Source organism: Arachis hypogaea, chromosome 5 (assembly GCF_003086295.3).
Source record: "Arachis hypogaea cultivar Tifrunner chromosome 5, arahy.Tifrunner.gnm2.J5K5, whole genome shotgun sequence".
NCBI lineage: Eukaryota > Viridiplantae > Streptophyta > Magnoliopsida > Fabales > Fabaceae > Arachis > Arachis hypogaea.
The window spans coordinates 11,080,979-11,100,807 of NC_092040.1; the positions used below are offsets into that span (position 1 = coordinate 11,080,979).

The following is a 19,829-nucleotide window of genomic DNA, read 5'->3' on the forward strand; positions in this document are numbered from 1 at the left end:
ATTTAATTTTAATAAAAGTAACACAATTTAATTAATTATATTTATTAAATTTTAATTATTAAAAAATATCTTAAAAAAATATTTTAAACATCTTTATCTTCTTAACTAGAAATACTATGTATAGAAATACTATGTACGCGGACGAATGTCATTGGCTTAGAACCGGCCGGCGGTGGATACCGGAAATTAACTACTAACGACCATAAAAAATGTTTATCTACTCCCTTAGCTTCTTATTTTTCACTGTTTCATATAAATCCGGAATTTCGTCCCTTTGGGCCTTTTGGAGCTTTTCCAGATGCGGAGACAGAGGTAAACAAAATGTAAGTGGTACATATTATTCCATCCACCACCACCACCACCACCGTGAGAGAGGGACAAACGGTTGATTTTGATGCACTTTTCTCCAATATCAATATGGTATTCATTAGTTGGATCTTGCTTTACTATTCTTCAAACTTCAAAGTCAACACTTGTGTGATGATAATACATGATGCAACAGTTAGTGCCAGGTTATGCTAATGACATGTAATAATCCTAAGAATAGATAGTCAACATTAGTTAGTTAACAAACAGCTAAGAAATACGTTAGATTTACATCATCCTTTAGAAAACGACGTCGTTTTCCTTTTAGAGTTGGGAAAAAGTAAAACAAAACCCTAGCCTAGCCTCAACGTCTACTTCCTCTCGTCATTCTCTCCCTGAACTACTGAGGCTTCGAGCTCTCCCATCTCTCTGACTGTGGCTTTCGGCCTCTCGCACTCAAGCTCTCTGGTCTCCGGTCTCTCTCACTGTCTCGGTCTCGCACCCAGTCGCGCGCCTTCCCGCGATCCTCGTCGCCGGAGGCAGAAGTAGCAGGTTCTGGGACTGGTCGTCGTCGCTCCCTGTCTCTTCAGGTCTCGCACTCAGATTCGCGCCTTTCCTGCGCTCGTCGTCGCCGGCAGCAGGTCCCGTGGGCTGTCTTGGTTGTCATCTTCTTGCTTCGAGCCTTGCCCTTCGCGCAACCACAAGCTGGGACCCATTTGGTGAGTTCCAACAAATTTTCCTTTTCTTTCTATTTCAATTTTGTTGCGGTAATTCATGACTGTAATTTGATTTTGTTGTTAAAAATTGAATTTGTTGATGAAAATTGAGTGTGTTGCTGAAGTTTATTACTAAATCTTGAATTTGTTACTGTTTTGTTGAAATAATCACTTAGTTTAAATTTGTTTGTCAGCTGAAAATCTTAGTCATCTCTAAATTGAAAATTTGTTATTGATTGTACTTTGAATTTATTATTATCTTCTTGATTAATCACTTAGTTAAAATATTTTTATTGTTGAAAATCTATCACACTTAAATTTGTTACTGATTATCCTCGTGTAACTTTGAATTTGATTTTGTTGTTAAAAATTATTATAGTTAAATTTGTTATAAAAAATTATCAATGAAAAGAACTTACTGGTGTAAGAATAGATTTGAATGTAGTTTTTAATTAGTTTATTAATCACTAGTTTATTGATTTTTTTTATTTAAAATGAAAAAATATTTATATTAATAATTAATTTATTATTTATTTATAAATTATTAATTATGTCTAAAATTAATATTTAATATAAATAAGGGTAAGGTTATATTTATGGCCATCTAAAGATTTTGCTTCTAAATTACCTCTCATGTGCAAAGAGGGTTAGAGGAGGCCATGTTTTGTGCCAGTAGCACAGCTGGTATGGTCAGTGCATTTGGCATTTTCCACCCATAACGAACTCCCCCTCCCACTCACTGTCACGCACCACACACCTCCTATTCCCATCTCTCCACTTTAAAATATTTATATTTATATATTGCCAAAAGAAATTCATGTAGTAATAATTAATAAGTCATTAAACCTAAAAGTCGATAGTATATACTCTTATGTACGTAAAAATTTTAAAATTTCATATTAGTATTTCACTTATTAAAGTATTTAGTATTTAGTATTTACAAAGCAGCAAACTACGTTCCATAGTAAATATTCTAACTGTGCAAAAAATATCATAAAAGAAAGAAATATAAATTCATGAGCTATAATTAGTTGAGAAATTTCCCGGTTTTATGTTCAAATGCAACAAACAAATCGTATGCATTGACCTTATCTGACGTTCAAAATTCGAAATGCCACGCGAAAACGACTTGTCTCCGCGGCTTAAAAAGGGATCCGCATTCATCTCTTCTTTTGTCCTCCTCCAAAAAGCCCCGGACCCTTGAGATATTTATATTCAAATTTAAAAGCTTAGTGCTAATAAATATCGAATAAACTTTTGAATGCATAAAAATATAAAAATAAATAAATAAATATGAAACCAAGTTGGGTTGGTCTAGTGGTTAGCTCACTAGTCCGCTTAAGCAAGTGTCGGGGGTTCGAATCCCGCCTTGTGCATGCAGCAACCCATTGGCCAGCGGCAAACCCTTAAATGGAGCTCAGTACCGCGACGGATTAGTCCTTGACCTGTCGGGTTGGGGGATACCGTGGGAAACCAAAAAAAAAAAAATAAATAAATATGAAATTAGAGTTATTATGCTAAAATTTAATACAAATAATAAAATAAAAATGGGTAGATAGTATTAGTGTATAATTACTTGGATGTTATAAAAGCATTCTCCAATATAATAGGAGGATGTGGTACATTACGGAAGTTGAACTCAAGGAAATGTCAATAATAGCCCTTACGCAACCCCTTCGATGTTGAGCGCTTGGACCCACCGAAGATGAAACCCTAATTTGTTTTTAGAATAAAAAACAGAAAAAAGAGAAGGCTAAGAATAGAGGGAAAAGAAGAGAGTGGGAGAGAAAGAGAGAATGAGGTGCCCGTGGCTCCGAAAGAGTTGCGGAGGAAAAGGAATCCCAAAATTTCATTCATCTCAGAAAGAGAGAGAAAATACCGAAACGAGGGAGAGGCGGTCATTGCTATCCTAATTTTCTTTTAATAATTAAAAAAATAAAAGAAGAGGCACACGCAGAACACGAAGAAATAGTCGATTTCGTTCTGTCTTGGAGAAGAGGTTATACGTTGTCGTCTTAACTTAAATACGCTTTTCCTTCTTTCCCCGTCGCATTTTCCTCTTTCTTCTTCTTCCAACTCCTCTCCCCAGGTAATCCCTCTCCCCTCTTTTCCCTACCGCCTTATTGATTTGAATTTTGAACCGTGTTTTCTGGTGCAATTCCTTTGAATACTCGTGATACTCTTTCTGTTTTATTATCCTGGTTTACCAGCGTTATCTCTTAGATAAAAAGGAATATTTTGTTTTTGGTTTGTTTCCTTTTTCCTTTTTTGGATTTAGCTGTGCTAGTTTTCCTTCATGCTCCCTCTGTGGAATAATTATTATGTTTTGTTGAATGCCACATAAAATTGCTTATGGAATCTCTCTCCTGATTTGAAAATAAAAAAAATATAAAAAGACCCGCAAGGAAGCATAATTTTCCCATGCTTGGAGACTACGCATCGAGTCAGCTTATTTGAGGATTTCGCCGATTGCTGTTTTCATAACTTGAATCCCAATATCTGTACATATTGTGGTGTTTGGGGGAGCGAAACGATCCCCTTTTTAAAAAAAAAAAGGAAATAAGCAAAAGATTTCATTAATTTAGGTTATATTCAATCATCTGTGTAATTTTAGCTGTTGTAGTAGGGATATTATGGAAAGATAACTATTTGAAATTGATACTTAATTGAAATCTTAAATAATATTTGCGTTTATGTTGTTTCTATGACATTTTTGCAGCCATGCCGACCTTTAGTGCCATAGCATTGGATAGGTTGTTAGAGCCTGGAGGTTCCAGACCTGTTGACAGATCTGCTTCGAATTCGATGCCTCTGCCAAACTCACAGAAGGGGAGGAATGCTAGTGCGCCCCCGAAGAAAAAAAAGGCTACTCGTCCGCCATTAAAACCTGCTCTTTATGCCACTCCTGAGGTGACGCCACTTCCGGATGCACCCTCTTCCTTTCCTCCATCACCATACATCATTAACCATAAGCGACGTGGGCCGCGCCTCCTCAAGAGCACTTCAGAGGCCAGCATACTGGCTGAGCAGAATGTTCTCCATGATTGTGAAAAGCCTAATGGTAAGAGCTCAGATACGGTGGTTGTAAGTTCAGCAGGTGACCTACAAGTTCCTTATAAAAATCCTGAAGCTGTTAAAAAGGAGCTCGGTGACAGTGTTTATCACTTTGAATTCGATAGCAGCAATAATGGTGACTTTGGGACTGGACACAGGGAAAGTGGGAGTAGTAGCATTACAAATGATTTACAGGTACCGACAATGAATTCACAAAGAGGTTTAGAGATTGAAGATTTCTTCGATCCAAATGAATCAATGAGTTTTGCAAGTATTACAGATGTTGAAGATAATGCTGGGGCAGATCTGTCTATGAAGTACAGCAGTCCTGGGGAGTTTTTTGATGCTTGGGAAGGTAATTTGGGTTTAGTTTTCTGTCAGTTTCTGTTGCAATGAAACATACACAAGCAATAAGAGCCTTGTTTGTTTTTCACACTTGTCCCCTAATTTTCAACTTATGCCACTTACTACAGTGGGCGGAATATCCTAATTATATCACGGAATTATCCATAGTATGGTATATTTCATACACCTTGAAAATAGTTGACAAATAGTGGTTTAGTATTGCTTGTAGTGAAGGTCTTAGAAATTCTTCATTCATGTTGGAGATGCGCTTACTTGTCTCTTTTCTTTCTGCAGAACTATCTTCTGAAGGCGGAGCTCAAAATTCTACAATTGATTTTGAAGCTGAATTACGTGAAATGAGGTTGAGTCTATTGATGGAGATAGAGAAGCGGAAGCAAACTGAAGAGTCCCTTAACAGCATGAAAAGCCAATATGAGAGAATTAGGCAAGGCTTATATAGTGCAGGAATTGTTTTGCCTGCAAATCTTACTGCTGTTGCTGGGGCTGACCAGCTGAATTCTGATCCCATGGAAGATCTATGTCAACAAGTTCATGTTGCAAGATTCATATCAAACTCCATTGGGAGAGGAATGGCCAGGGCTGAAGTTGAAGCACAGATGGAAGCTCAACTAGATTTAAAGAACTTCGAAATTGCTCGGCTGTTGGAACGCCTCCGATGTTATGAGACCATGAATAGGGAGATGGTTCAGAGGAACCAGGAAGCGATAGGTGAGACTTATGTCATATATTTGGTCTTTGATAGTTTTGATGAAGTGAACATACTCATTTTTTTCTTCCTGTGAGAATATCTTTTGCTGGTACTAGTTTGGCTAGTCATTTTACATTTCATCAAAGAACAATTATCATGCTTTACTTTGAGTTTGACAATTATGCATGTTCAAGAAAGATTTCGATGGACATAGCACCTGTATTGAGTGAGAATTGTCTAGTGGTTGTTGAGCGGGATTGTCTGTCGAATGTTAGTTTTATTAACAGTCTGAGAATCATGCATCCATGGTGTGCTTCAACTGTTATGTTTATTTTGCAGACAACAAACAGTGATTAGCGGTTTAGGATCAGTTTTAGGATAACTCCCCCCTTTTTCCCGTTTACCACCAAAGAAAAGTGGAATTATTAGAATACAAAGGGGAATAAAGATGCATTATTTGGGAATGTGATCAATTTAATGCTGAGATAAATGAAACTTTGAGCTCATAGCTTTAGGTCTGTATTGAGAGATATCACAGTTGGTTTAGTTCTTGTTCTTTTTGGGTGGATTTCTACTTGTTAATACTATATACAACCCTTGATGTGCATCAATATTGCAAGGCTTGCACTGAAAGCCCTTTATACTATTGTAGTTAGGTTATATCTCAAACTTGTATATATTTTCGTCAGGCCTTCTGTATAGGTATTGTGATTCCTTCTGAATATTAGGTATTAGGAATAATAGACTTGTTTCAGTAATGTTTGCTTAATCACTAAGCTGGGTAAAGTTAATATTTAGAGATGTGATGTGATGTGATGCCTTTTTGGCGTTTGTTACATTAAGGATTAAGAGTTTAAAATCTTAGCTGCTATAGTTAAGAAAACTATCATTGATTGAAACACTTTAACTTCTAACGAATTAAATTTCTAAAGATTGTAGTGGCAGCTCCACTGGTAAAAAGGATATCTGGTTTCCACAACATATGAAAATACTGTCCTGTTTACATGCATTCATGGAAATAACTGCTGTTTTGCATGAATACTTTATTTCCTGCTAATTTGCATGGTTCTGTTTGTTTAGATTGTCTTATAATCGTGTTGTGTTATTTGTGTCTTGTCCAGAGTTGGCACGGCGTGATAGGCAACGGAGGAGGAGGAGGATGAAGAGATGGGTATGGAGCTCTATTACTAGTGCGATTGTGCTTGGTTCTGCAGCAATAGCATGGTCTTATCTCCCAACAAGTAAAGGGTCATCCTCCTCTGCAGACCTTGATGTGGTTGCTGAACATGAGGATGCAGCCGCCAAGTAAATACACATCATCATCATCATCACTAACTACACTTGTGTGTCATGTTAGAAGAGGAAAAATAAAAAGTTACATGCCACTGTGTGGCAACTTATATTTTGATCAATTCAAATTTTCCGGCAAGCACAGAGTGATGTGCATGGTACAAAATAATACAAAGAATTAGTTCTTTCCGATGCAGAGTTCTTGGTAGGAAATTTAGTGCAGTGTTTCCGTAGCTCAGTCATGCGTTCATGGAAATTCTGTGGACGTGCAAATACTTGGTTATCTTACACATCTGTCACAAATCGGTTATAAGATTCTTTATGATAGCTCTTCCCACTTTATGATAGCTCCTCCCACTGGGGTTGTTGTCTACTTTAGCGTTTAAGTTGATATAATAAGAACCTTCAGCGTCACAAATACAACACTTTGTGTTCTCATGTCCGCGTGCAGGATGAGAATCTTGATTAAGAAGTTGCCACGTAAATCGATGTGGAAGATAGTAAATAAAACGCAGGTAGCATGGATGCATGATGTTTAAATATGCCTGTAACAACAGGGTTCTATTTTCTGGTATAATTTGTTTAACCTTAATTGAAAATAATATTTATTTAGTCAAGCAGAGTTGCAGACTAAAAAATATTCATAAGTAAAATTCCTTGTTATTTTTTATTTATTTTTAAAGAACAAGGAAAGGTTTCTTACGGCTGCATCCATCCAAGTTGGTATTGCCTGGACGTAGTCGTGACTCAAGGGCAAATCACGCAATCCAACGTGAATCTATCATTTCTCATCACCGCACACGCACGCACACAACGCCATCTGTTTAAAATAGTCTCCTAATGCATTTTTTTTATTTTTAATATTATATCACATTAATTTAAATAATTAATTGACAGTTTATTTACTATTTATTTAATTAATTTTTTAAATTATTTTATTTCTAATTAAATTATTTTTCAATTATTTTATTTTTACTTCTTATATAACTCGTTATTATAATTTAAGATTCTTTTTTATTTTTTTATTTTTATAATATTTATTATTTGTTAAATTACTTTATAATTTTTATATTCTCACTTTTTTTATTTTTATATAAGCTATTATATGCCTTTAATATTAACATTATTTTTCTTTAATAAGTAAAAATATAATTCATTATCTTCTATAATCACTCATTTTTATGCTTATCATACAGGATTATAACTTAAGATTTTCTTCCTTTACTTTTCTGGCATTTATTTTTTTTAGGTTGTTCTCTATTTTTTATATTTTTTATTTTTATATAGAATATTATATAATTTTAATGTGAATGTTATTTCTTTTTAATAGATATAAATTGAGTAATAAAATATAATTTATTATTTTTTCATTCTCACTCCTTATGTTTATTATATAAATTAATATTCATTTTACACTTCTTTTATCTCTTTTTTTCACATAATCTCATGCTTCTTATTCTTTTTTCCTTTATTCTTACTAATATTTTGTACAAACATTTAAAGAATTTGATTGATGACTACAATTTTTTTACTTTATTAAACATATATATTAGGTAATAAATTCTTAAAATACTAGATTTTTACAAATTTTTTTAGTTTTTTTTTATTTTTTGTCTAATTATATTCATTAATTATATCATTTATATATCAATTTTTTTCAACAATTTATATTTTTTAATATTATTTAGTTGCAATATTATTAAAAATACATGATATTATGTAAATCATAAAAAAAAAATTAAAAAATTGAATGTTAATTTTAACTATATATCATCTTTTTTACAATTTTTTTTGGTCTAATTATATTGATTAGTTGTAATATTGTTAAAAATATATAGTATTATCATAAGTCATGAAAAGAAACTAAAAAATTGAATGTTAATTTCTTATATTCAAATTTGCATTTCATCTAATAGTTTTATATTTGTGCTATAGTATTTAATGTAATCTAAAAAAATTACTACTTAAAAGACAAAATAAAAATAATAATATAAAAATAAATAAATAAATTTAAATTGAATATTTTTATAATTTTATTTAAAATTTAATTTATCTATAAATTTTTTAATTTTATAATTATTAAATTTTAAATTACTTTATATATTTTATAAATTGTGTGTCCATTATTTTTTTTCACACAACGCGCGCTTTAAATCTAGATATTATTTTATTCACAAGGCCAGAGCCAATAACAAGTTAATAATTATTAGAGTATATATCTAAATAGATCTCTAAAAAATTTTATATTAAATATTTTTTTTAATTTTTTTATTACATTGAAGTTCTTGAATTTTATAAAAATAAGATATATAAATCTCTATTTTAATTAGATCTATTATTTTTATTTTAACAAATAAATTTTTAAAAATATGATGCAAAAACTTATATATCTTATTTAATTATTTTTAAAAAATTCAGAGACCTCAACAGAACTCAACGTAATAAAAAATTTTTGAAACGAAAATGTTCTATACAAAAATTTTCAAGGACCTAGTATATACTCTAATTATTATTATATTATCCATGCTTAGAATGATGGCGGTGGGAAATGGGTGGGACAGGTACAGACTCTCAATCAATAGTGGACCTGCAAGCAAAGCAGGACCAGTTATTAGTACGTACATGGTGATGCAGATGCTTTAATTTGCTCCAATTTCGTAATATTAACGAAGCTATGCCGCGTGGTGGATTCTTAATATACTTGTTACACACAAAATACTTCTTTTGGAATTTTTTTTCTGAATTCTTAATTCCCACTCTTGTGGATAAGTTGTGTAGTAAGTAGGCGCATACCATGTGATTGCAGCAGACTATGCTCCTGTGGTGATTTGTTCGATCATTCTTCTTGGAGCGTGTTAAATAAATATTCCAGTAATAATAAGACAGTTAACGTGAATATTTTTCTCGCGAGAACTTAATGCAATGCCGCTCTATAAGAAATTGCGCTTCCACTCGTTTTGTTTTGTTACTTTTGATGGCAAAAGTTGTTCGTCGGTGTTCTCTTTCATGAACTCTGGTTTAATAAAAAAGCGCGGGGGATAGCTTACCTGCTTTTCATAAATCATATACCATACCATTTATTTATTTATTTATCGGTGGTGATTATGAGATGGATACTGTATGTACATTTTCCCTATAGTTACTTACTTTACCTTTAATCTGCATACTGTCAAATTTTCAGTGTTCCCTAGTCTTTCTAGTAACAATGTTTTTACCTATCATGCATTGTTTTTTCCTTTCACTTCCTCTGTTCACACTAATAGCAAAACCATATCAACTCATAATAGGCAGGCATAATTATAAATTTCAAATGGTTTCTCATATCCCGAATTAACTTAATCGGAGTAATAATAATAATGCAAAAATAGACAAACGTCGTTTTCCCATATTGATGGGTCCAGCAACTAGCACTAAAGTGTAAAGAGCTGAACTTTCGCTTTTTTTTTTTTTTTTTTTTTCTCTTAGCTCATCTTTTTCTATATTAAGAAAGCATACAAACAGCAAGAAGAGAAGCCTCTATACACTTTTCAAAGAGTGTCAGAGATTGAGATTGAGATTGAGCCAAGAAGATGTTGAAGCATTTAGTGTTAGTTATTCTTTTGGCCGTTTTGGTTCATGACCATGTTCATGATGGCACTACTACCGTGGAAGCTGCAGGGGATGGTTTTGTAAGAACAAGAGGCATCCACTTTGTGCTGAATGGGAACCCTTTTTATGCAAATGGCTTCAATGCTTATTGGCTTATGTATGCAGCTTCAGATCCATCTCAGAGGTACAAGGTCTCTTCAGCATTCCATGAAGCAACAAGCCATGGCCTCACAGTTGCTAGAACTTGGGCTTTCAGCGACGGTGGTTATAGACCCTTACAATATGCTCCCGGATTCTACAATGAACAAATGTTTAAGGTAAAGTAGTGACCAGAAACCAAACAAATTGAAAATTTTCCTTCTAATTGGTTCAGTACATTACATCTTGTGTTTATTTTTTTGGCTTTGAAGGGGTTAGATTTTGTTATATATGAGGCTAGGAAGTATGGTATAAAGCTGATACTGAGTTTGGTGAATAACTATGAGAGCTTTGGAGGGAAGAAGCAGTATGTGAACTGGGCTAGAAGTAAAGGGCAGTACCTTACATCAGACGATGATTTCTTCAGGAGCCCTCTTGTTAAGGGTTACTATGCTAACCATGTCAAGGTGGTTGTTATGTCTTTGTGTTGGTTAAACTTGTATGTGCATGCTGTCATGCTGAATTCCTCATTGTACCTTTTTTTTTTTGTTTATTCTAATTTTACATTGGATTTGAGTGCATTATCTTGCACAGACTGTTCTTAACAGATACAACAGTTTTACCGGTATTCACTACAAGGATGATCCAACAATCATGGCCTGGGAACTCATGAATGAACCCAGGTGCACTTCAGATCCTTCAGGCAGGACTATTCAGGTCAAATACTATTTTCTTTTTCTCTTTTGACTTTGGCCTCATTGATAGGGCTTCTTGAAAAGTGAAATAACAAATCACGGGCCAATTTCATGGGAACTTGATGAGCTAACTACTTTGACTTTAATTCCGCTATTACAGGCTTGGATCACGGAAATGGCTTCCTTAGTGAAGTCCATAGACAGGAACCACTTATTGGAGGCTGGTCTTGAAGGCTTCTATGGTCAATCAACACCCCAAAGGAAGAGAATGAACCCTGCTGGCTTCAATATTGGCACAGATTTCATTGCAAATAACCGCATCCCTGGCATTGACTTTGCAACCGTTCACTGTTACCCCGACCAATGGTAACTAACTAAACAAAAACATACAAGTTCATGAATCACATTACACTATCCACATAACTGTTTCATCTTTTTGTGCATGAGAAGGGTATCCAATTCGAATGAGCAGTATCAACTCTCATTCTTGAACAACTGGCTCAATGCTCACTTCATAGACGCGCAGTATGCTCTGAGGAAGCCAATACTTGTGGCAGAATTTGGAAAATCGTTCAAGGACTCGGGTTACAACACCTACCAAAGGGACCAGCTCTTCAGTACCGTGTTCTACAAGATATTGGCTTCTGCCAAGAGAGGAGGACCGGCAGCAGGAGCACTCTTCTGGCAGCTTCTCACGGAAGGAATGGAGTCATTCCAAGATGGTTATGGCATAATGCTGGGGCAGGGTTCTTCTACTGCAAACATGATTGCTCAGCAGAATCACAGGCTGTACCTTATTCGCAGGATTCTTGGGAGGTTTGCGAATATACGGCGGTGGAAGAGGGCCAGGGGAAACAGAAGGTCTGGTGGAAATGGGGGTGGAAGTTCAAGAATGGAATTGCCTCAGTTATTGAATTAGTGGAACCGCATATTCAAGGGTTTAATGTGGATTTCAGTGTTTTCTATGGGACATGTTTTAAGGATTTTTCGTTTGTTGAATTGGTTTCTCTCTTAGAGATGAATCAGAATCGGAATGCTGTCCATCCAGGAGGGTTAAACTAGTTAGGTATATGTTATACAACTCTGGTTTTGGTCGTTTCTGCTTCTCCTGTATAATACTTAAGTGGTTCTTGATGCTTTAAATGGCTTGTACTTGCTTCTTAAGCAAAACCATGAGATATAAATGTAACACTGATGTTAGTTTTGCAGTTTATTGTTGCTTCTTAGTCTTAGGCATTGCCATATTTGAAAGGATAAAAATACAAACATGGAGAAGTGAAAGCAGTGGTAAAATGGAGATGCATATTTTTATGGTTTTAGGATTTCAACAAAACCAAACAAAAAGAAGCCATTTTTTTTCGATTGACTAGGTTACAACTTACAACAGAACTTAATATTACAGCAGAAGTAGCATCACCTTGTCCTAACTGCACACAACCAGTGACGCTCCTAAAGTGATGAGAAAGCTTTTATGTGACTTTGATTGGTACCAACTTTGAATAAATGTTGTTGAAATTTGGACTCTCTTTTAAATGTTTTTTGGACTTGGTCTCATCATTCTGAAGCTGAGCAACTAAATCCTTGCACATGTACCACAAAGGTCATGACTCATGTGTTTCACACCTTAATTACGCACTTCAGTCAATGTTAGTATGTACTAATCAAGAAGTGTATTTTTGGTATCTAAATAACACTGATATTTGAACAATAACCTTATCTAAATTATTCAGGTCCCTCCCCATTAATCAAGCCAATAAGTTTAAGAAAATAAATCACATAATAAAAACATTCACACATTTCCAAACGATTTAAGTATACTACTAGTCCCCTACTTGTCAATAAACTCATCATAATGTAGTGGCAACAATTCAGTAGTTTTTGGAGTAGTAACTCATTGCTTCTAACTAGTATTGTCCTATCTGAAGAGGTTCAATCTTGATAAACAACTAAGTATTGCCCTCATTGCTTCTGCTGGTATATAACAAATACTTCAATCTTGATATACAAAATGATATTTCATTAACCAACACAATTTAGTGCAATGCTACAACAGATTTAGTGTGGTTTTAGTCATCTTTAAGCCAATGACGGATCACAAATACAAGAAAACAAATGCAAATTCCTATAGAACCCGATAAACCAATGATCCTAACAAACAAAGAGGATTGATATGCATCCTGAATAAAAGCATTCCATAGCCAATACCACACAAGAGACATAATGGAACCAATTGTAGCCCCAACAACCACCTGGTTCATTGTATGAAGTTGTTGTGATACCCTTAGGTACGACTGGAAACACACAAGAGCATGCATCAGAAACTCAAGCTACCAAAAATATTACTTGCCATCATTACAGTAAAACTCGGATATTTCAATGCTAATTCATATGAATAGCTTATATTAGATAAATTCATATTTTAAAAAGTTCTTACCAAGTTTCAATGGATAAATATGTTTGTGCATTCTGAATATAAATGCAAATAATACAATGTTTGAATACATATACTGAAGGTTTCCAAGCTTATATGCTTTCCTTCATTGAGATCATTGCAATATGGAAACAATAACATGACATAAGTCATCAACTAGACGAAAGGCAGACCTCAGTGTCATGAGTAAGTCTAGAATATTATTCAGTAATTATGGAACGGATTGGATGAATAACATGAACAATTATATCAAGCCATCTACTTGATGCACCTAATGGAAAGAGTTAATGAAGATGGTAATAAGTGTAATCATTATGAACAGAAAAAAGGTGCACCAATAATCAGAGTATGAACTATATTGCCAAACGGAAATACAATATACTTACAAAATAAGAACCACATGTCAAGTACAGTCCACTGAGGACAATGCTGTAAACATTTAGCCCAAGCAATTCTATAGCTGCAGCATGATAAGAGAAACAAACACATGTTTATAGTGAATCAGTACGTAGTTTATGCTTTTGAAAAGTAGATAGAATGGCATAAATATATATTTTTTTTTTAAAAAATTCTTCAATTTTGAATCTTCCATAAAGATAATGGAACTATTCATTTCATGAAGTCAATACAAAAACCACAAAGGCATAGAATTAGCCACTTCAAATGTTAACAATATACAATATTTAAAGACAAGATACGCTAGAGATGCACTTACTAAGCATACTACAAGCCTATGTAAATTCCTTGATCTATTATCAATATTTACCAAAATTAACAAGCGATAAAAAATGCATAAACCAGGCATACAAGTGTGACAGGAAAGAAAAATATCAGGTAAGAGGAATTACTTGAGAAAATAAAGAAGAAGACAACAAAGAATATGGATTGTGCGTGCGTAGATGGCATCCCAGGGTCAGATTTCAGGGCTGAAGGACGTTCCTGGTTCAGTATATTTTTTAGCAAAACAGAGAGGAACGAATTCAGAATAGACCCTGCAAAAATCCACAAGGCTTCTTCGATATCATGGCTCCAAAGAATGAAACCACCAAAAGAAACAGCTACTATCCACTTGCTCTGCAAACAAGAAACAACCTTATAGAACTATAACTTATAATGTTAATTTCATCCTCAATAACCAAACCTCGAGACAGGATAAAACAAGTTTCTTGTCCTTTACAATTGGTTGAATCACCCAAAACTATACGAATTACCAAGAAAATTATTGAAGGAGGTTAGGAAGAATAACTAACCAATCGATTGAGCCTGGGTTCTATGTCACGGAACAAAATGTTGGGCTGAAACTCAGTTGAGCCATCGATGAATGCTTCTTGTTCGAACACTTGCTTGATATCATCCCTCTCTCTATCTCTGAAAGCAGAAGGTTGTGTGAATTCATTCATGGTGTTGGACGATACCCAGATTTTATTTCCTCCAAGAAAGTGTGTCCTGGTAACAGCCCCGCCAAAAAGAACTGATCTTGAAGCTGAAAACGTGAGGGCAAATGAAGTGTTTTTCTTGAACGGGTGTGTGTGTCTAAGCAAAGTGGTTCTCGGGAGATGGGAAAGGGCGGTGGTTGTGGGTAGTAGCGCCATGTGAGAGGGTATTGCGGAGCTGAGATGTTGGGAAGAGAAGACGAGCCATCACAAGAAGCTGCTATTAAACGAAGGAAGGTAATCTAGGAACACACAATGGTCTTGTTCATTGATAGGTTCAGAAAAGTCCAAATAGGGTGTGAATACCCCAAAATCCAAACAGGTACCTGTCTTTTAATTAATTAAATTAATCCCCTAAATTAAATTAAAATTTAGCTAACATGTATGTTTAACGAAAAGTTTTAGGTTATTAATTTTTTATTAATATTAATCAGTATTTTAAATTAATACACGAATGTTTAGAATTTAAAATTTAATCGTTAGAGTTGATTAAGTATTACTATTAACTAAAAATAATAAATAAAACAATAATTATGACATGATAAGGGAAGGGATTATTTTTCAAACCAAGTGCGCAATTGCGATGTTCTTTATTATTTTTTTTCGTTCTTGTATTGTATGTGGTATTTTTGTGCTCTTTGGGTTTATCTTTTCCTTTTTTTTTGGTACTAAGAAGGCCCTAAGGCCTAAATAATCCAAAAGAAAAGAATTACAAAAGATGGGATATTAGATTTCACAACTATCACTGAAGAGATGCATTGAGATTTTACTAGGAGGTTTTTTAAAGAACCTATTTTTTTTTTCACCATCCAATATCGGGTTAGCTAACCTAGCTAATCTATCTGTTACCTGGTTAGCCTCTTTGAGTACATGTTGAAACTTCATTCTCCAACAATTATTTATCATAGTCGGTATTTTTTACAAAGGAGAGGACGAAAAAAAGTTGGATGACGCATAGGAAAATTTTTGATAAACTCGCCCGCTCCTTGAGAATTCGATTCCACTATTAAAAATTTAGTTCCTTTACTCTAAACAATTTCCAGCCCCACTTTTATAGCGTTAATTTCAGTTTTTATAGCCTTTGCATTATCCAATCTTTTAGCAAATTTCCACACCCAACCACCATTTTAATTCCTTAAAAATCAAGTACAATTCGCTGGCCAGAATTTTTTTTGGAGGCCCTATCAGTGTTTAGTTTGTACCAATTCTCCAGGAGATTTTTTTAAGAGATCATTCTATCTCCTTTATGGTCTTCCCTATGAATTCCATTAACGATGATCTTGTTCTCCTCCATTATCCTCCTGATTCTTAATAATTTGACTTTCTCTTGATCTTCCTTATTAGAGTGTACATATTCATTCCTGAACTTCTATATTATCCAAATTGTCGTCATAAAAACGTCCTTCTATTTCAAATTCTGGTCCCTCCCAACCTCTATGGACATATTGAATAGGATCCAGTATCTCAGACTCAATGAGAAAAAACTTTAGATGTATTACAATTTAATGCACGCCATCCAAATGATAGAAGTTTTCGGGCAATCCCTCACCGCATGGACTGCTTCCACATTACAATTCATACAATTGAGATTATTCTCCTGTGTTCATCTAGTAGTTCTATATAAGGTTAATAAACCATTATGGACTAGCTGCTAGACAAATATCTTAATTTTCTGTACCCCTTTTCATTCTCAAATTTTTTTCCAAATAAGGACTTTCTCTTGTTGCTGTTGAGCAAGATTACTATATGTATGTTTGATAGTGAATTCTCCTTTAGGATTTAGTCTCCACATCAGCAAATCCTCCCCTTCCTCTGTTCGTGGTGGAGAGCATTTGAGAATTTTGGTAACCATGTTATTTGGTAGGAGGATGTCAAGTCTACTCACATCCTATTTTTCATTAGAATCTATATATTTATTAATAGACCAGTTGATTTTCGCCTGAGTCCTCATAGGTGACGCCGAATCCTGCAACTTGATTTCTTGTTCTATCCAATTATCACTCCAAAAATTAATTTTCTCCCCATCGTCAATTATGTGCCCAACATTCTGGATTAGAATTGGCCAAAGTTTGCACATACTTTTTCATCAGGGAGAGTCCTCATTTTTTTGAAGTACAGCACTGTAGTAAATTATCTCCACAACCATATTTACCAATCACAACCTTTGCCCATAAAGAGTTCGAATCATTAATTAAATTCCATTCTCGTTTGAGAATAAAAGCTTCATTAACAATACTCAGATCTCAAAAGTCAAGGCCCCCTCTATATTTATGATTTCGAATCTTTTTTCACCTCACTATATGAGCTCCCCTCTATTACTGTGATGGTCCCAAATGAACCCACTTTGAGCTTTTTCAATCTCATGACAAACACTTTTTGGGATTTGAAGATGTTGCATAGGATAAAGTGTCATGGAGCCCAATACTAATTGCGCCAAATTATCCTCACCGCTATTGAAAGGCACATGGATTTTCACCCTTGCACTTTGATATTCATTAGATCAAGAATGTGACTACAATTGATCTTCTTTGCTCTAGAATTTTGGATCATAGCCCCTAAGTATCTTCCAACTTCATTCACAGCTGAAAAATCACTCATAGAGATTATGCTTTGTCTAGTTTGCTCTGTGACATTCTTGGAGAAATAAATGTTTGTCTTTAAATTATTCACAAGGTATCCCGACGCCTCGTAAAAATCCTTAAGAATGGTCATCACATTTCTCAATTAATCATCGCTTGCCTCGGGAAATACAATAAGATCGTCCGCAAACATCAAATGCGATATTAGTAGACCCTCTCTCCCGACCCGCATAGGATTCCACCTGTTTCCCTCAACCGCTTCCAAGATCATATGCGACAACATATCCATACATATAACAAATATATATGGTGAAAGCGGGTCGCCTTGTCTAATTTCACGCGAAGGAGTGAAGGAAGTCATCTGTTGACCATTCCAAAGGATAGAGAATTGGTTTAAAGTAATACATTGGATGATAATACTTTGAGGTGTTGCAGGATACCAAACTCAATCAAGGAATTCCTAATGAAGGACTAGCTTAATCTATCATATGCTTTCATCAAATCTATCTTGATCGACATGAATCCTCTTCTTTCTCTCACTCTCCTCATGGAATGGACCATTTCTTGAACTATTGCAATATTGTCATGAATGCTTCTCCCCGAAACAAAACTAGACTGAAAAGTCTCTCCTCCTGCTCAAGAGCTTCTGCTAATTGACTTTACAAATCGCTCTCCAAATCTTCAAACCTACGATTCCTTTCATACGACTGATACTTTTGAATACCATCGATCCTTGCTATTAGCCTTCTCTTGCTTTTGAAGATGTCTCCAAAAATATCTTTCTTCCAATTGCTAATGTTGTCTTTGAGGTATAGCATCTTCTGAAAATAATTGTCCCTTACTTTCCAGCTGTTTCTCTCGAAACGATAAGGTCTATTGTCGTAACTGTTTGGGCTACCATCAATTTCAATTAAGAGCGGATGATGATCTGAGTGAGTGTGAGTAAGACAAGACACAACGACTTCGGAGTATCTTAGCCTCCAATTAGCATTAGACAACCCCCTATCTAACCTCTCAAACACTCTTTCTCTCCCGTATCTTATTGCTCCTTTTCAAGTGAACTTAGATCCCTTTGCACCCAAATCAACAAGCTTGCACTGTGAGATCCAGTTAGAAAACTCTTGGCATTTCCTTAACTCTGCAGGCACCCCCCCTTTTTTTCATAGGGCTCGCAATTGCGTTGAAGTCGCCGACAACAAGCCACCGCTCATTAATGTTCAACGTCCTCTCTTTCAGAATTCTCTACCCTTCCTTTTTCTGTCTTTCTAGGGCTACAATACACAACCGTAATCAACCACGGTCGTTTATATCCCTCTTCCACAACAGCATGGATGAACTTGTCATTTAGGCAAATGGACTTGATATTCAAATCCCCTCTGTTCCACAATAACCACCTCACTAAAGCCTCTGGCCTCTACCAGAATGGAATTATTAAAATCCAAAGTTCTAATGACTCTTTGGGCCTGATCTCCATAGCACCAAGTTTTCTGAAGAGCAATAATATCTGGTTTATATCTTTTCTTTTGTTTGGTATTGCTTTGAGTAAGATTTTGTCATTCCTGATGGACCTGGCCAGCCTGGCCTTGTGTTTGGTTTTGGTCCGTAAAGAGGAGACTGGAAAAAGGGCAAAGCTCAATCCAACAAAACCTGGTCTGAAGCCTATACGAATTAAACAAACGCACTAGCCCACCTATGCCTTTCTATTGAACTCCTTTTATATGCTATATATATGTATGAATGATTGAGTTCCTGTCCTACCGGCTACCATATAGAATAAATATCTTATAAATTTGAGCACAATGAGTAGAAAGCACTTTGCTACTTTAGCCGTTCCATTACGCATTATTAAAAATGCTTGATTTGAGTTCATACGAGTTCTGAAGTTATTGAACGTAATTTATTGACGTATCCTGCAATTTATTTTACTTTGTGGTAATGAAAAGAGAAGAATATATGCCCTGAAACTCTTAAATCTCTAAACGGATTGAACGGAGCACTCAACAGTAGTCAATCTCTTCGATGGGAGAATAATGCCGACAGTGAAATATGTGGTGCTGTGTGGTTAGTTAAACATTAGCAGATTATTTAATTAAGTCAATAAAGTACACACAAAATGAGTGCCGTGCTTCTGTCTCTGCCTCTAGTGGTCCTGAAATATATAGTTTTATTAAAGATTAACAAATGCATGTTCCAGCATCATATATAAATATTCCCTTTAATTTACCCATACTCACTTTCAATTAGGGGAAATAAAGTATTACTTACATATCAATTTCGCTTCTCCATTTTTGGCATACACAAAATCCCTTTTCAAATATATATTATATATAGCTAGCTAGCTAAATATCATGGTTGATATATGTAACATTCTCTTAATGAAAACATCTCCTGGCTATGTAATACTAACTAGTACATAATAAAGGTTGACGTAGTACCTAGCTAGTGAGATGGTAATTCAAATGACTAGAGATTGGCAAGTGAAAAAAACAGTGAGCTGTGGAAGAAAGAGCTGTATGCGTCTCTCTGCATTCTGCAATGAAGAGAG

The 19,829-nt window shown here is 34.9% G+C and overlaps 3 protein-coding genes across 4 annotated transcripts; 2 read left to right on the forward strand and 1 right to left on the reverse strand.

The window, feature by feature from the left end:
• The first annotated feature begins 629 nt into the window (after positions 1-629).
• LOC112800742 (uncharacterized) lies at positions 630-6,609 on the forward strand. Of its 2 annotated transcripts, none has more exons than XM_025843126.3 (4): positions 630-1,025; positions 3,742-4,431; positions 4,716-5,150; positions 6,252-6,609. In XM_025843126.3, exons 2-4 carry the CDS (start codon positions 3,744-3,746, stop codon positions 6,437-6,439), a joined length of 1,311 nt encoding a protein of 436 aa, XP_025698911.1. In that variant the 5' UTR covers positions 630-1,025; positions 3,742-3,743; the 3' UTR covers positions 6,440-6,609. The 2 variants fall into 2 exon arrangements, with proteins under 2 accessions (XP_025698911.1, XP_025698910.1); XM_025843125.3 differs by lacking the exon at positions 630-1,025 and adding an exon at positions 2,639-3,111.
• A 3,230-nt stretch (positions 6,610-9,839) lies between these two features.
• On the forward strand, positions 9,840-12,054 carry LOC112800743 (mannan endo-1,4-beta-mannosidase 7). Its single transcript, XM_025843127.3, has 5 exons — positions 9,840-10,325; positions 10,419-10,613; positions 10,741-10,863; positions 11,002-11,207; positions 11,292-12,054. Exons 1-5 carry the CDS (start codon positions 9,990-9,992, stop codon positions 11,758-11,760), a joined length of 1,329 nt encoding a protein of 442 aa, XP_025698912.1. The 5' UTR covers positions 9,840-9,989; the 3' UTR covers positions 11,761-12,054.
• A 783-nt stretch (positions 12,055-12,837) lies between these two features.
• On the reverse strand, positions 12,838-15,021 carry LOC112800744 (lipid phosphate phosphatase epsilon 1, chloroplastic). The gene is made up of 4 exons (XM_025843128.3): positions 14,523-15,021; positions 14,121-14,346; positions 13,659-13,732; positions 12,838-13,132 (listed from the first exon to the last, which is right to left on the reverse strand). The coding sequence occupies exons 1-4, from the start codon at positions 14,862-14,864 to the stop codon at positions 12,908-12,910; spliced, it is 867 nt and encodes a 288-aa protein (XP_025698913.1). The 5' UTR covers positions 14,865-15,021; the 3' UTR covers positions 12,838-12,907.
• Positions 15,022-19,829: the final 4,808 nt, after the last annotated feature.

What these genes read in the sequence shown, in the direction of transcription:
- LOC112800742 (XM_025843126.3), top strand. Translation starts at nt 3,744, where the DNA reads ATGCCGACCTTTAGTGCCATAGCATTGGATAGGTTGTTAGAGCCTGGA. An exon ending in GTTTTTTGATGCTTGGGAAG is followed by an intron (nt 4,432 to 4,715) that starts GTAATTTGGGTT and finishes TTCTTTCTGCAG; the next exon opens with AACTATCTTCTGAAGGCGGA. An exon ending in GAGGAACCAGGAAGCGATAG is followed by an intron (nt 5,151 to 6,251) that starts GTGAGACTTATG and finishes TGTCTTGTCCAG; the next exon opens with AGTTGGCACGGCGTGATAGG.
- LOC112800743 (XM_025843127.3), top strand. Translation starts at nt 9,990, where the DNA reads ATGTTGAAGCATTTAGTGTTAGTTATTCTTTTGGCCGTTTTGGTTCAT. An exon ending in ACAATGAACAAATGTTTAAG is followed by an intron (nt 10,326 to 10,418) that starts GTAAAGTAGTGA and finishes TTGGCTTTGAAG; the next exon opens with GGGTTAGATTTTGTTATATA. An exon ending in ACTATGCTAACCATGTCAAG is followed by an intron (nt 10,614 to 10,740) that starts GTGGTTGTTATG and finishes TATCTTGCACAG; the next exon opens with ACTGTTCTTAACAGATACAA.
- LOC112800744 (XM_025843128.3), bottom strand. Translation starts at nt 14,864, where the DNA reads ATGGCGCTACTACCCACAACCACCGCCCTTTCCCATCTCCCGAGAACC. An exon ending in CTTCTTCTTTATTTTCTCAA is followed by an intron (nt 13,733 to 14,120) that starts GTAATTCCTCTT and finishes ATCATGCTGCAG; the next exon opens with CTATAGAATTGCTTGGGCTA. An exon ending in TGACATGTGGTTCTTATTTT is followed by an intron (nt 13,133 to 13,658) that starts GTAAGTATATTG and finishes GTGTGTTTCCAG; the next exon opens with TCGTACCTAAGGGTATCACA.